At 33.7% G+C, this 14374-nt stretch overlaps 1 protein-coding gene across 1 annotated transcript in view; it reads right to left on the bottom strand.

Annotated features, from left to right (window-relative positions):
* LOC115213855 (disks large homolog 5) overlaps positions 1-12098 on the bottom strand; it is a 186609-nt gene extending 174511 nt beyond the window's left edge. Inside the window, exon 1 of the mRNA XM_029782794.2 lies at positions 11168-12098. Coding sequence (XP_029638654.1) covers positions 11168-11450 — 283 coding nt within the window. The 5' untranslated portion in view covers positions 11451-12098. The remainder of the gene's footprint in view (positions 1-11167) is intronic.
* Between the last annotated feature and the right edge of the window lie 2276 nt (positions 12099-14374).

Here is a 14374-nt window from a genome sequence, read left to right as displayed (position 1 = left end):
ATGGCAAAACTAAACCCACAATAAGGGATTTGTAAACAACTGCATATTTATTACAAACGGCACTAACAGGGCAACGAGTCTACAATATAATGTGTGTGTCAAATGATACAAGATTTTGTGTCGGGGGTGGTTGTGTCAGGGATTTTTCATTTACACAGGTGGGCGATGGAGAATTTTCTGGCTGATATTGCAATTTGGCGTGAAAAGTTTGGGAAACACTGCGCTAAGGGCACACATGCTTGGCATTAATCTCAAAGACACCCTCCACCCCATTCTCTGCTCACCAGAGAATATTTATTGAAGACCATAGTACTGCAAACATACTTATATATACACTACATGTGTGTGTATCTATATATATGTATATATACATATATAAATATGTATGTGTGCCTTTGTATGTATGTTTGTATACATTTATCTGTTTGTTTGTCTGTCTGGCTATCTATGCACACACACACGTACACATGTGGCTGTATGTATATGTATATATATATAAAGTTAATCCAAACAAGAAAACAAAAAAGACAACAATGCGAGGAGGTGGAACAATTAAAGTATTATTAGGCGCTCAGGAAAAAAGGGAAGAAGGAGGGTATGACGTTTCGAGCGGAGCTCTTCGTCGGAAACATAGGGGAAAGAAAGATCCCGAGGTGGGAGGACAGAGGGAAAAAAAATGCAAGTGGTCTTCACGAGGTCAACATACTGGAAAGGCGGAAGTAGTAAACAAGAGAGTGCGGGTTTTCAAAGACAAGAGAGCAGAAAAGAAGGAAGGTAAACAAACAGTGTGCGAGATGACAAGGGTGTGTGTGTGAGTGTGTGCGTGTGTGTATGTGTGTATATGTTGGGCGAAAGCTGGGGCAACAGCAGTAGCAACGGTGTGCGAGAAGACAAGGGTGTGTGTGTGAGTGTGTGCGTGTGTGTGTATAGGTGGGCGAGGGCGAAGGCTAGCGAGTGACAGGTCAGAAACACGAAGGAATGTGTGTGTGCTTGTATATGTCTCGTGTCTGTGTTTAGTTGTAGTATGTGTGTGTACGTGTGCATTTTTTGTGTGTATGGCGAGTAACTGTGCTTAACTAAGTGTATGTGTGTGCTTATATGTGCGTATATGTATGATTGTGTGCATGTATGTATGTGTGTGTCTGTGCTTATATGTGTGTACGTATGTGTATGTGTGCGTGCGCATGGAGGTATATGTTGTGTGTATGTATGTGTCGGTGTGTATGTGAGTTCGTGTGTGTTTGTACGTGTGTAAGTGTGTGTGCGTGTATTGTATATATATATATGTAAATGTGTATGTGTGAGTGCGTGGGAGTGAATGTATGTATGTATGTATGTGTGTGCGTGTGTGTACAAAATGTAGGGGTATTATATGTGTGTTTATATGTTTAGGTGTGTGTATATATATGCATGCAAGGAAACACTTCGCAACTGAAGGAATGATGGAAAATACTCCCGCGGTGACAGGCGTAAGAGAAACCCCAGGCACAACGCGCCGGCCCCAGACACGAACCCGAGATATAGCCAGAACCCACAGGCGTGCGTGCATGCATGTATGTATGTATGCATGCGCGCATGCATGTGTGTGTGCATGCATGCGAGTGTGTGTGTGTATGTATGTATGTGTGAGTGTGTATGTGTGTATGTCTGTGTGTATGTGTGTCTGTATGAGTGTATGTAAGTATGTGTGTGTGTGTATATGTGTTTGGTTGTATGTATGTATGTGTGTATGTGTGTGTATGTATGTATGTGTGTATGTGTGGAAGTGTGTGTGTGTGTATGTATGTATGTGTGTGTATGTATGTATGTGTGCATGCGTGTGTGTGTGTGTATGTATGCATGCATGTGCGTATGTATGTGTGTGTGTGTGCATGTGTGTAAGTATATGTGTATGTGTGTATATGTGTGTGTATGTGTGTGTGTGTATGTATGTGTGTAGGCGTGTGTGTATAAGTGTTGTTGGACCCAGCATGGCTCATGTTTTCTGTGTTGAAGTTAAACCCACTTCTGACCTTGTACTGAAATCTTCTATGTTCCCTGAGCCTATTATTACCCATTAAGATGTTATATCTGGTTTGGCAGGGATATCACCCGGTTAACACTTTCGGCATACTCCTACATACTGGACCATCTGAAACTGCAGTCAAACTTTCGACAAATTTTGCAAGACTGATCTCCAAGTTAGTTTTTTAGGATAAAGGTAAGAACTTTTTCATATCTTCTATAACTAGTATTTTAACATATAATCTAAGAAAAGAAATTTACAATTATTTTAATCCATTACTGATAAATATAATATTGCATATAACTTTTTTTATGTTTTGGAATTTTCAGAAAACTTTTGTGAATTTGTGTCCTATACATGAGAATTCAAATGATTATGGTGATTTAGCTATTATTTTTAGTACATCTCACAACCACTTTCTTCATTTCTTTGTCACTGGCATGCATTAATATTTTTCAATATTTTTCTCACCATAAACATATTTAGTGGAATGATGATGCATCCAAGGGTGGGATTTCAGCCTAAAATTCAGACTACCCATATTTTAAACTCTAATTAAAAAAACAACAACAAAGAGTAGAAATGAAGGTAGCAGGTGGCCATGGCTTTTATTTTGGGGAATTTTCAGAAAATTTTTGTGAATTTGTGTTCTATCCATTGGAATTCGTATGCTTAATGCAAAAAAAAAAAAAAATAGTTTTTTTAAAACCCCATAAATCCTAAAATTTCCTACTTCTTTTTAATTTTTTTTCAAAATCAGAGTTTAAAATACAGACATTTAGGACTTTTGCTTAAATTCCACCAATGGACCCTTCTTGAACAATATCAGTACATCATAGTGACAAAAAAATGAGCAAGGTATCAGGTGGTTGTGTAATGTGCTAAAAACAACGGCTAAAGTGCCTAAATCACATACAAAAATTTTATTTGCATAATCTTTTGAATTCCCATGTGTAGAAGACAAATTTGCAAAAATTTTCTGAAAATTCAAAATAATAGAAAAGTTACGAGGGGTTACATGGGGTGCTTAAATCAAAATTCTGCCCCCTCCAACTAAGAAGAAATGCTGATAGTATTCCATTGAATATGTCTTATGGCTGTATTCTATCACCACAGAATGAAGCGAAACCAATCTGTCTCATATGTATGGATGTACTGTCAAATGACAGCATGAAGCCAGCTCAGCTTAAAATCTATTCAGAGACCAAGCTCAAAGACAAGTAGAATATTTTAGAAGACTGCAATGAATTCCAAGCAAGAAAAATGGTGAATCAGTTATTTAGTAATCAATTGTGTGAAAATAATAATGGTTGACTGACATCCTATGAAGTTTCTAAAATGATAGCAAAGATTAGGAAACCTCATAATATTGGTGAAACTGTAATTTTGCCAGCGGTATCTGTCATAACTTCACCATTTATGAAAGAAAATGCTAATAAAATTACTTGTAAGATTCCTTTAAGTAACTCATCAATGCCACGGTGCATTGATGAAATGGCTAAGGATGTAGAAACACAACTAGTAGCCAAATTACAAGTACATAAATTTCCTTTTCAACCTGATGAATCTACCCAGAAAGATAATGAAGAGTTTAAACGCTTTGTAATCCACACAGAGATGAGTTGGTTATCAAAAGGTAATAGTCTATCATTTTTTTTTTTTGCACTTTGGTACACTATTGTCTCATTCCTGGCCAACAACAATCTAAGCCGACAAATGATTGCAGCTAAATGTGATGTATTTGATAAAATTAATTTGATTAACAAACACCTTTTAGGAGAAAACTGATCTCCTATCCTCCAAACGAGCTATTACTGCTTTTCTAGGGAAAGTACAAGTACAGCTCTAAAAAATAAATATTGTGTGTTGTGTGTTATTACAATTTCCTCATTTAGAATCAGTTAATAGTAATCTGCATGATGATCACCTTGTATACTAAACATTAGAAAAATTTGCATAATGATATGCAAGCTCAGTTTAATAACCTGCTGAAGTTAAATATACTGTGTTGGGTGACATTTCTTTTTGAGTTTATGTTGCTGATGTACAAATCTGTTTGCAGGAGAATCTCATTGAACTGCAAGAGTGATGAAATATTTCAGGCAAGATTTAAAGATGGAGAACATAATTAATGTATGGAAAAGAAATGACACTGCTACAAAGTATCCAGTGCTCTGGTGAGGTAACACAGTTGTACTTTACTGCTTTTCCTTTATCTTACTTTGTTGAATCTGGTTTCAGCCATGTCACTAACTTATTGTCAAAAGCTTGTAATCAAATTGACATTGTAGAAAAAGGTGATCTTCAAATATCATTGTCAACATTGGAATAGAATATTTTAAAACTAGCAGAGCAGCACCGACTGTCAGACTTGCATTAAAGAAATTAACACTAAAGTACTGTCTGATTTTTACAAATACATACTTGTATATTTATGACTCATTTTACTTGTGAGCATTCATTCTTCCATAGAATTTAGTAGTTAAGAAATTGGTTATAGGTCTACAGTACACAGAATATTTTAACAATTTTTAAGGAAGTCCTAATAATATTCAATTATAAAAATACAATATGATTTTTTTAAACATCAAATGGGTATGGTAGTTGTGGTGGTGGTGGATCCTCAAGAGTGAAAAAGGTAAAAAAAAGTTTGAGAACCCCTGGTTTATATAGTTGTTGTTGAAGTTGAGAGTTTGAAGCATAAGCTGGCAGGTACTATTTTCAAGAAATTTTTCCTCAAATTTGACCCGATTGTAATTGAGGTAGCTGATAAAATATCTGGATAATTTTTGGCAAAGAAGCTCTTAAGAATATTTTATGTTGAGTTTTTAGATTTAGTTGAGTTCCATTAATTTCATATCATGTGCTATTTTTCTATAATTTTCTTTCATTTGACCAAGATATTTAAAATTTTGTTACATTTCTGATGTCTAAGGATGGATGTTTATGCGTATGATTCTTTTTACAAATTTAATTCTGGAGAAATAGAAGGGCATATTTACCTTATTTTGTCTTGCCCATTTTGCCCCGTCTAAATTTGTCTTCTATATGCTCAAAGAGAACAGTGATAATTTTCTGAAATAGTGTTCTAAATGTTATAGGTTTTACTGCATTTAGAGAAGGTCTTTACTTCACTGATATAATTTTGGCAAGGTAGTGAACATTTGTAAAAAAATATATTTTCTTCAAAGTCAAAAAATGCAGTAAATATTACTCATTGTGCCCCACCTACTCTTACTGGAAATTGCAAAAGTCAACTTTCGGAAATAGCTGTTTGAATTTTCCTGTTTTTGTTGGGGTGTTCTCTGTTTTTTTTGTTTTGTTTTGTTTTTTTCATGCACTGCAAAACAATCAAGAGAAGCTGTTTTAAAAAAAGAATTTTTTTAATTCCTGTCTTTTAAATGTTGGTATCTCCCCCTCTCTTTCTCTCTCACACACACATCATGTCTTTGAAACATCAACAACCACAAAAATTATTCTTTTTCTTTATCGTAATTTTCTTTCATTTCATCTTATTCTACATTCTGAAACATGTAACTCACATTAAAAGGAGAAAAATCTTACCCCACTCTTCCCTCCTTGGAAAAGTCAAGCATCACAAGTGTGAAAAACGAAATTTGAATTTTGCAGAAATGTATCTATGAAGAGACATTTTCAGTCATTTATTTAAACACTGCTAACTCACCAAATTCAGTTATTTGAACTAGATGGGTTTTGAGATTTAAATTTTGTAATTTTCTAAGACTTTAATTCTTGTTTTATAAGCTACCCACTGAACTTGAAGTGCACCACCAGGACCCCCATGGTTTAAATCCGGCTCTGGTAGAAAACCCAGAATTGCCAAGTGAATAATGACCGATAATAATAGAACTATTAACAACACTGGAAACTAATGAAACATTTTAGTTAACACCGATGAATGAATTACAGTAACCTAATATGCCACAATCTACAATCTGGGATTAATATATTTCAGGCAAGATTTAAAGATGGAGAACATAATTAATGTATAGAAAAGAAATGACACTGCTACAAAGTATCCACTGCTCTGGTGAGGTAACACAGTTGTACTTTACTGCTTTTCCTGGAAAAGGTATGTAAAAGATATTTTGCTTTAATACTATAATTTTACTTGTTTCATACACACAAACACTAATGAGGTTTTTGTAAGGATTTTGTATCATTCTTTCTCCTGTTCAGACTTTGTTACCACTAATTTTTATAACTTCAGTATTTTCACTTATTCTTGTCAAACTTGTTTGAATTTTCAATGTAATGTAATCCACAATCTAGAAAATGTATTTCTGCAAAATATTATCTTAAAATATGGGTAAAGAAAAGAGGTTAATGCAGTTTTGCATCTCACCTTCAAAAACGCATTTATTGCTCCCCACTTTCTAAACAAAAATAAGGGGTTTACAGCACATTAGGCATCCGTAATGCATGTCATTTGAAAGGTATTTAATATACAATTTCATTAAAAGATATCCATTTTCTTTTAAAGTTACGAGGGGAAAAAATTGAATCTTGTGAATTTTCCAAAGTTCTATCACCATCCATTCAGAAAAGAATTTACCCACAAATTTCGTTATAACTGTAATGTATGCTGTTTGAAAGGTATTTATATAAAAAATTTCATTCAAAAAAAAAAAAAAAAAACATTTTCCGGAAAGTTATGAGGGAAAAACTTGGATCTTGTGAATTTTCTGAAGCCCTTCCCACCCTGTTGCTTTCTGCGCATTTTTGTTTTCATATTCGTTTACTACACTTTTTTTTTTATTACATCTGTTGCACTATTTTTTTTTTTTTTCGTTTCCGGGTAATAATGTCAACATTAACCAAGATTTTCTGGCGGAGGTAAAGATCATGGACCACACCCACTTTGTTTTTGTTTTTTTACAGGAACACACTATATCGAGGGCAGAGATTCCGAATCTGCAAAAAATCTGCATTTCAAAATTTAAATCTCCCCTCCCCCAATTTCTTAAATTTTCACTTGAAAAAAAAACTTTTGTTGGCAAAATAAACAGAAAAATACAGAGATTATAATTCTGAAAAAAAAAATTGTAAAATTTCAATTTTTCAAAAAAAAAAAAATAAATAAACTCCCCTCATTTTTTTCTTCTTTGATAATTCGTATCAAAATTTTGAAAACATGTTTCTAGCATGTCAGGTTTTCTGTTTCGATACTTTTTGCATCTGCTATTTTATAATTCTATGCATGCATGAAACATTAGTAGAGAAAACACTTTAATATCACTACTTGTCATAGGGCGGGGGGGAGAGATGTTTATTTTTTTTTGGAAAACTGAAATTTTACAAAATTTTTTTTTTTCAGATTCACAATCTCTGTATTTTTCTACGTATTTCGCAAAAAAAATTTTTTTAAGTGAAAATTAAAGAAATTGGTGGGGAATTTAAATTTTGAAATGCAGATTTTTTTTGTTTTTTTTTTTCCCATTTTTTCGAATATCCGCCCTCGATATAATGTGTTCCTGTAAAAAAAAAAAAACCCAAAGGGGTGCAGTCCATGATCTTCTTTATGATAAAATAGTGCGGCGGCTTATCTTCAACTAATGTACCAAAATCTGTCTATATAAAGATCTTCACCAGCCAGGTGGGTGTTAACAAGTATGTAGAAAACGAATATGGAATAAAATGCGCGCTAACGACCCTGGGGGTGGGGAGGGGACTTTCGGAAAATTCACAAGATCCGATTTTTCCGTCATAACTTTCGGTAAAATGGATATATATTGATTTTTATTACGGAATTCCACATTTTTGGTTATGGAGGATCCGATTCTGAAAAAAAAATTCGAAAATCGCATTTCAAAATTTCAATTCCCCCTCATCATACCCTCACCCCTTCATTTTTCAGCGAAAAATGGGGGGGGGTGAAATTTTGAAAATGCGATTTTTTAATTTTTTCTTTTTTTTTTCAGAATCGGATGCTCCATAACCAAAATCGTGGGATTCCGTAAAAAAAATCAGCCACAGAAACTAGATGGAAATATATATATATATATATATATATATATATATATATATATATATCCATTTTACCGAAAGTTATGACGAAAAAATCGGATCTTGTGAATTTTCCGGAAGCCCCCTCCCAACCCCAGGGTCATCAGCGCGCATTTTTTTTTTTTTTTTTCATATTCGTTTTCTACATATTTGTTAACACCCAACAGGCTGGTTTATTATTATTTTTGGTTCCCGGGTGAAGATCTTTATAGTGACCCCAAAATCAATCACCATATTTCCGCAGCTTCAAAGATACCTGATATATATTTTTTTTTGTGGTTTTTGTTCTTACAAATGTGATTAACAAATTAAAGGAATATCAAAGGTTCCAATTTAAAGTTGTGTTAATTACACTTTCGAAACTTTTATTTGCTTCTATTGTATATTGAACATACACACAAACTTTTCTCATTAATCTATACACTCGAATGGTCACCATATACATGGTATTTTGCGCTAATAACTATCATTAGTAATCGTATTTCAATGAATTTATGAACGTGTGGATGTAATTCCATTGCATTTCGTTTTCCGTTTAACTGACTATTTTGTTGTTTTTTTTTTTTGTTGAACAGAGGATTTTAGTACATTATAAAAAAGTTGACAAACTATTTTGAAAAACAACCAATTCTATAAATTTATGGAATTCTTTCGAATACCAAATTTACTTAGTTTCAATTAACTAATTAAAATCCCTAAACTTGGCTATAGCAATTAAATAAACTTCACGAAACAAGGGCATTAACTTTTTTCGGTAGGTAGTTACGAAGGTGATAGACAATGAAAACTTGTTGCTTTCATTCACACTATAAGTTTTAAAAATTTATTTACGTTAATTCCTTTTACTAAAACCATTAGTTAGATCGTTAGTCAATTATATCAATTATATTTCTTTTCAGGAAAAAAAAAATTCTACTAAAGCAAAAGAATGAATTATTGAATATTTTTGATGGTGACACCTGTGTTAATCTAAGAACTCAGCTTTTTAACTTTGCAGATCGATATTGCTGTCTGTAGACTTCCTAGATAAGGGCAATGTGACAAAGTTAAAGGGAAGACAGGTGGGGTAGCAGGCAGTAGAGATTCTTTAGAGTATCAGTTCAAATTTACTCTACTTGATAAGTAAATACGAAGGCAGTGATCGATGCAACTCACAATACCCTAATCCCCTTCAAAAATGCCTTTATGCCAATTTTAAATTTATTAACATTACCGCCACCATCTATTTCGTAACATTTTAAAGTCAATATTGTCAAAAATATCTCACATACGAAGGAAAATAATTTTTTTTAAATTTGCCCCTGGAAAGAAAAATTTTAATTAGAAATATACGAACATACTAATAATTTTATGTAATATACTAACGATTTTCTGAAATACATTAATAGATAAATAATTTTATGAAATATGTTAATATACAAATAAATGAAATACGTTAATTTATGTAATACTCTATTAACAGAAAAGTTCGAAAAAAAACATTATAAACTTAATTCTGGTTATGTGATTTTAGATGAGAAAACAGGAAAAAAATGGACACTGTGAAGTAAAATTGATGGTGAATTTCACATGGGAAAAAATTAGATTAAAAGATAATAGCAGGTAGCTGTGAATAATTTAACAGAAGCAACACGTAACCTGGAGAGAAAATTTGGGCCGATAAAATCATTTTATCAATCACGTTATCAACTGATGTAAATTGTCAACTATGATGAATGGTATATTAACGACATACGAGGCAAAATTCTGTATAGCTAATTGTCAAACAAAAATACCGAAGTATAATTTTTTTTAAATTCCATCAAAATATGAATTTCACTTTGCGACGTGAAAAAATAGGCATAACTGCAATTTGGTGCCCCACCAACTAACTTTGTTTCATCACAACTTTCTTAAAAATGCACACTTTTTAACGAAACTTTGCAAATATACGTTTTTGAGAGTATCGATTGCGGACAAGCTGATATTTGATATTTTTTCTCTTTTGGTTTCAGGTCATTCTAATCCTGTCCCAACTTTGTTTCCTCATAACTTTCTTTAAAATGCAGGTTTTGAAATGGCATTTTGCAAAATTACGCTTTCGTGAGTGTAGATTACCTGTTGTTAATGCTTCAAGACTAAATCTAGAAACAAGTGAAAGTTGTTTTAGTTTCGAAAATTGATGATAAGTCGGGGAAGGAGAGAACGATCCGAAACTCAAACTTTTTTTCTCTAAATTTTATCAACATAATTGTAATCTACACCCTCAAAAATGTACTTCTGTAGAGTTTCATTGAAAAATATGAGTTTTTCAGAATTTTATATGGAAACAAAGTCGCGAGGTACCAACGTGTAGTTATGCCAAGCATGACATCATTTTGTTTTTCTTTCTTTTGTAGTTTATGCCATAAAACTTTTGCCTGGTTGCTCGCTCTTAAAGCAGTGAAAAAGGAAGGTGCAAATACGTAGTATAAATATTTCAATCGATTTACCTGAACTAGATGAGAAATTTAGTAGAAATCCTTTAGCATTTAGTCCGATGGGGCAATTCAAGAAACAATTAGAGTCTATTTTAGTCTCTTTTAAACGGACAAACGTGAATTCTAACGCATTTTACTTTCGCTGAAATTAACAACAAAAGTAATAATAAAAACAGCAAATGATGACAGTATTTTAGTAATCGCAGTTTCGAATCGATAAATTTATTCAATTTCAAATATTATAGAAGCAATTTGTATAATTTAATCGAAGATTATTATAAATAAAATTGACTGCTTGATCAATTTTAAATTGATAATCATTTATCGATGTTAAATAGTTAAGGTAGCAACTGTTGCTGCAAATAACAACAACAAAATGAAAATGGGGAAACTTGGCAAACTTTCTGAATTCACATTTATTGTTTAATTTCACATGTAAAACTGAAAAAATGTGAAGGGGAAGAGTTTGAACGCGATTTCTTTCTTCATTTTTTTAATAAGCAAATGAAATGCGGACAAATACACTTTTTTTTATTAGTGTTTGTGTGCAAGAGGAAGGAAGGAAGGAAGAATAACGAGATGAAAACAAACTTATTACATAAAAAAACCCTTTTTTTTCTACCTGGAAAATTTATATTACATATAATGAAAAAAAGATGAGATTACAACAACTTACCGTTTTTGTGATTGCCACCAAGGAACATCAAAGTCAAAAGATGAGGGTAAGTGGTTTCCAGGGCATGACACAAGTTCTGAAAAGCAAGCATTCCTTTGGACGGTAATATGTCGAGTAGTTTTTCAACTTTGGCCGTCTTTGATGTTTGACTATTGATTGTCGAAATGTCATCATCACTGAGTACATCGGCACTTTTCAAAATAGAATAAATCCGATCAACATCAATAGCCCGAACAAATTTGGACCTGTGTAATTCCAAGAGTTCCTTATGCTTCTCATCCATCTTTCATGGCCAATTATAGTTGATTGCATTAAGAGAAAATATTCCAATTACACAAACTTTCACAATAAGAGAACCTTGTATAACTTGTCTAGTATTGAGAAACGACCGAAGAGAGAAGAGAGCGATGTAAGACACATACGTGTCAAATGGAACCAAAGTGTCTCAGACCGTCGGCCATATTCTTCGTTGATGGAAATCCAAACTTTTTATTCTTTTAGTCTTTTCTTCTCTTCTTTCTCTCTTTCTTTCTAATTTATAGAACATAAATAACTAATTTGGAGAGAATTTATTTCTTTGACAACCAAAGAAAAGACGTTGTTCACTATTAAAGGAAATAGTGAATCAATGATAATTACTAAGAGTTAATAGCTTAATTAAAGTTGCTAAAATAAAAGAAAGAGGAAGAAAAAACTTACTATACTTATAAAGTTGTTTTAAAAATAGGATATGCATCAATTGAAAAAATGGAACGTTTTATGATATGCTGAGACATCAACTTTCAGCATTATCTAAGTGTCTTTGTATTAGAAATAACACTTGACTCAGAGACGAGGAAACTGATGTTTAGAAACTAATTCTTCAAAGTTACTTCCTTCGTTCTTTCCAGCGTCGCCATCTTGAAGTGAAGGCATCAACAAGATTCTGGCCCTATTACAACCATATTTGGAGAAGTGGGCGGGGCATTCATCGCACTTATAATTTGATTATTCATGTACACATCCCCATGTGTAACAAGATGCTTCTCTCTCTCTCTCTCTCTCTCTCTCTCTCTCTCTCTCTCTCTCTCTCTCTCTCTCTCTCTCTCTCTCTCTCTCTCTCTCTCTCTCTCTCTCTCTCTCTCTCTCTCTCTCTCTCTCTCTCTGTTTTAGTTTATTTCAAGATTCGACAGATCCCTGTCAGGGCTTTCTTTTACTTTATTACATAGACCATGCATTTTCAGGTTATTATAGCATCAACAGATGCCTTTATACACACACACACCCAGATAAATACTGTGTATTCAAAACTAAAGTTTCATTCCTCCTTTGCCCCGAGTTTCCCGATCCATGAAAATTATCCAAGAATGAGACTCCTCTCTATCTATCTATCCACCCATCCATCCATCCATCCATCCATCCATCTATCTATCTATCTATCTATCTATCCATCTATCCATTCATCCATCCATCCATCTATCTATCTATCTATCCGTCCGTCCGTCTGTCTGACTCTCTCTCTCTCTCTCTATCTATCTATCTATCTATCTATCTATCTATATTTAGCAGAAGCAAGACTCGCACACACACACACATATATATCTAAAAACTTTTTTTCAGAAACCTTCTTCTTCTTTTCCTTCTTGTTCTTCTTATTATTACTACTACTACTACTACTACTACTACTACTACTACTACTACTATTACTACTACTACTACTACTACTATTATTATTATTATTATTATTATTATTATTATTATTATTATTATTATTATTATTATTATTATTATTATTATTATTATTATTATTATAATATAACCGTTGACATTTCGTTAACTGACAAAATAAAATAAAAGCCATAAAAGGTAGTTTATCTCATATTCACTGCTCAAATAACTGCTATCTGGAACACTCCACCCATAAATATATTTACCCAGATAATATCAGTCAGCGACAGAATCGTGGTCAATATTTTGCTTGCGAATTTGAGGAAGCTTCTTTAAAAATGGCAACAATTTTTCTATCAGTTCAGGACCATATCTAAAAGCACAAACCAATATCATAGAATTATTTTCAATTCCTTTTTCTTGTTTTCTTGATACTGTCTATTCAGAAAAGATCATTATCATTTAATGTCCGTTTTCCATGCTGGCATGGGTTGGACGGTTTCTTAGGGGCTGGCTAGGCAGAAGACTACGCCAGGCTTCTCTGTTTTGGCAGGGTTTTTACAGCTGGATGCCCTTCCTAACACCAACCACCTTACAGGTGGACCAAGTGGTTTCTACATGGCATTAGCACCAGTGAGACCTGTTTTAGCTTGGTTTTTACAGCTGGATGCCCTTCCTAACACCAACCACTTTACAGTGTGGACTGGATGCACTAGCACTGGGATGGGGATCACCAAGTAACTTGCAAGACAAAGATCCTTTGAGAGGGGAAGGGAACATTGTGAGGAGGTGGCCTTGTGCCAGGTGATGAAAGGCTAGAGTGTGACAGAGGGATAGAAACAAGTATTTTGCTGTAGAGGAGATTCATGGTTACCCAGTCAGAGGGAGAGAGATCAACAATAAGGACAGAAATAGATGTGTTGCTGAGATCTAAACCATTAAGATCCTTTGTATGTTAGACAACACATTTGCTTTTAAAATCTCATATTGGTTTCTGTAGAGTATAAATAGATAAATGCAAATGCATGAATTATCTCTCGGCCCTTTGTCACTTTGTAACTTCTACTAATTGAATATATAAATAAGTGGATGTGTGCATGTATATGTATGCATATATATATATATCACCGTGATCACCATGACCGACCAGGCTATCAGATGTTGTTACACATCACTGGTCACAATGCGCTTCGCATTGTTTTACCCTTCAAATGACGCCACCCCTCTGGCTAAGCGAGCAGGCCAACAGAAGAAAGAGTGAGAGAAAGTTGTGGTGAAAGAGTACAGCAGGGATCGCCACCACCCCCTGCCGGAGCCTCATGGAGCTTTAAGTGTTTTCGCTCAATAAACACTCACAACGCCTGGTCTGGGAATCAAAACCGCGATCCTATGACCGCGAGTCCACTGCCCTAACCACTGGGCCATTGCGCCTCCACATATATACATATGTATATATATATATATAATAATAATAATAATATTAAGGATTAAATTATTATTCCAACCTTACAGGTAAAATTCAGTATAATAATAATAGACTGACGTATATTTGCCATTTGA

The sequence above is a fragment of the Octopus sinensis genome, linkage group LG7 (genome assembly GCF_006345805.1).
Source record: "Octopus sinensis linkage group LG7, ASM634580v1, whole genome shotgun sequence".
Classification (NCBI taxonomy): Eukaryota; Metazoa; Mollusca; class Cephalopoda; order Octopoda; family Octopodidae; genus Octopus; species Octopus sinensis.
Note: the sequence above shows the minus strand (reverse complement) of the source record. Positions and strands in the feature narration are given on the sequence as shown.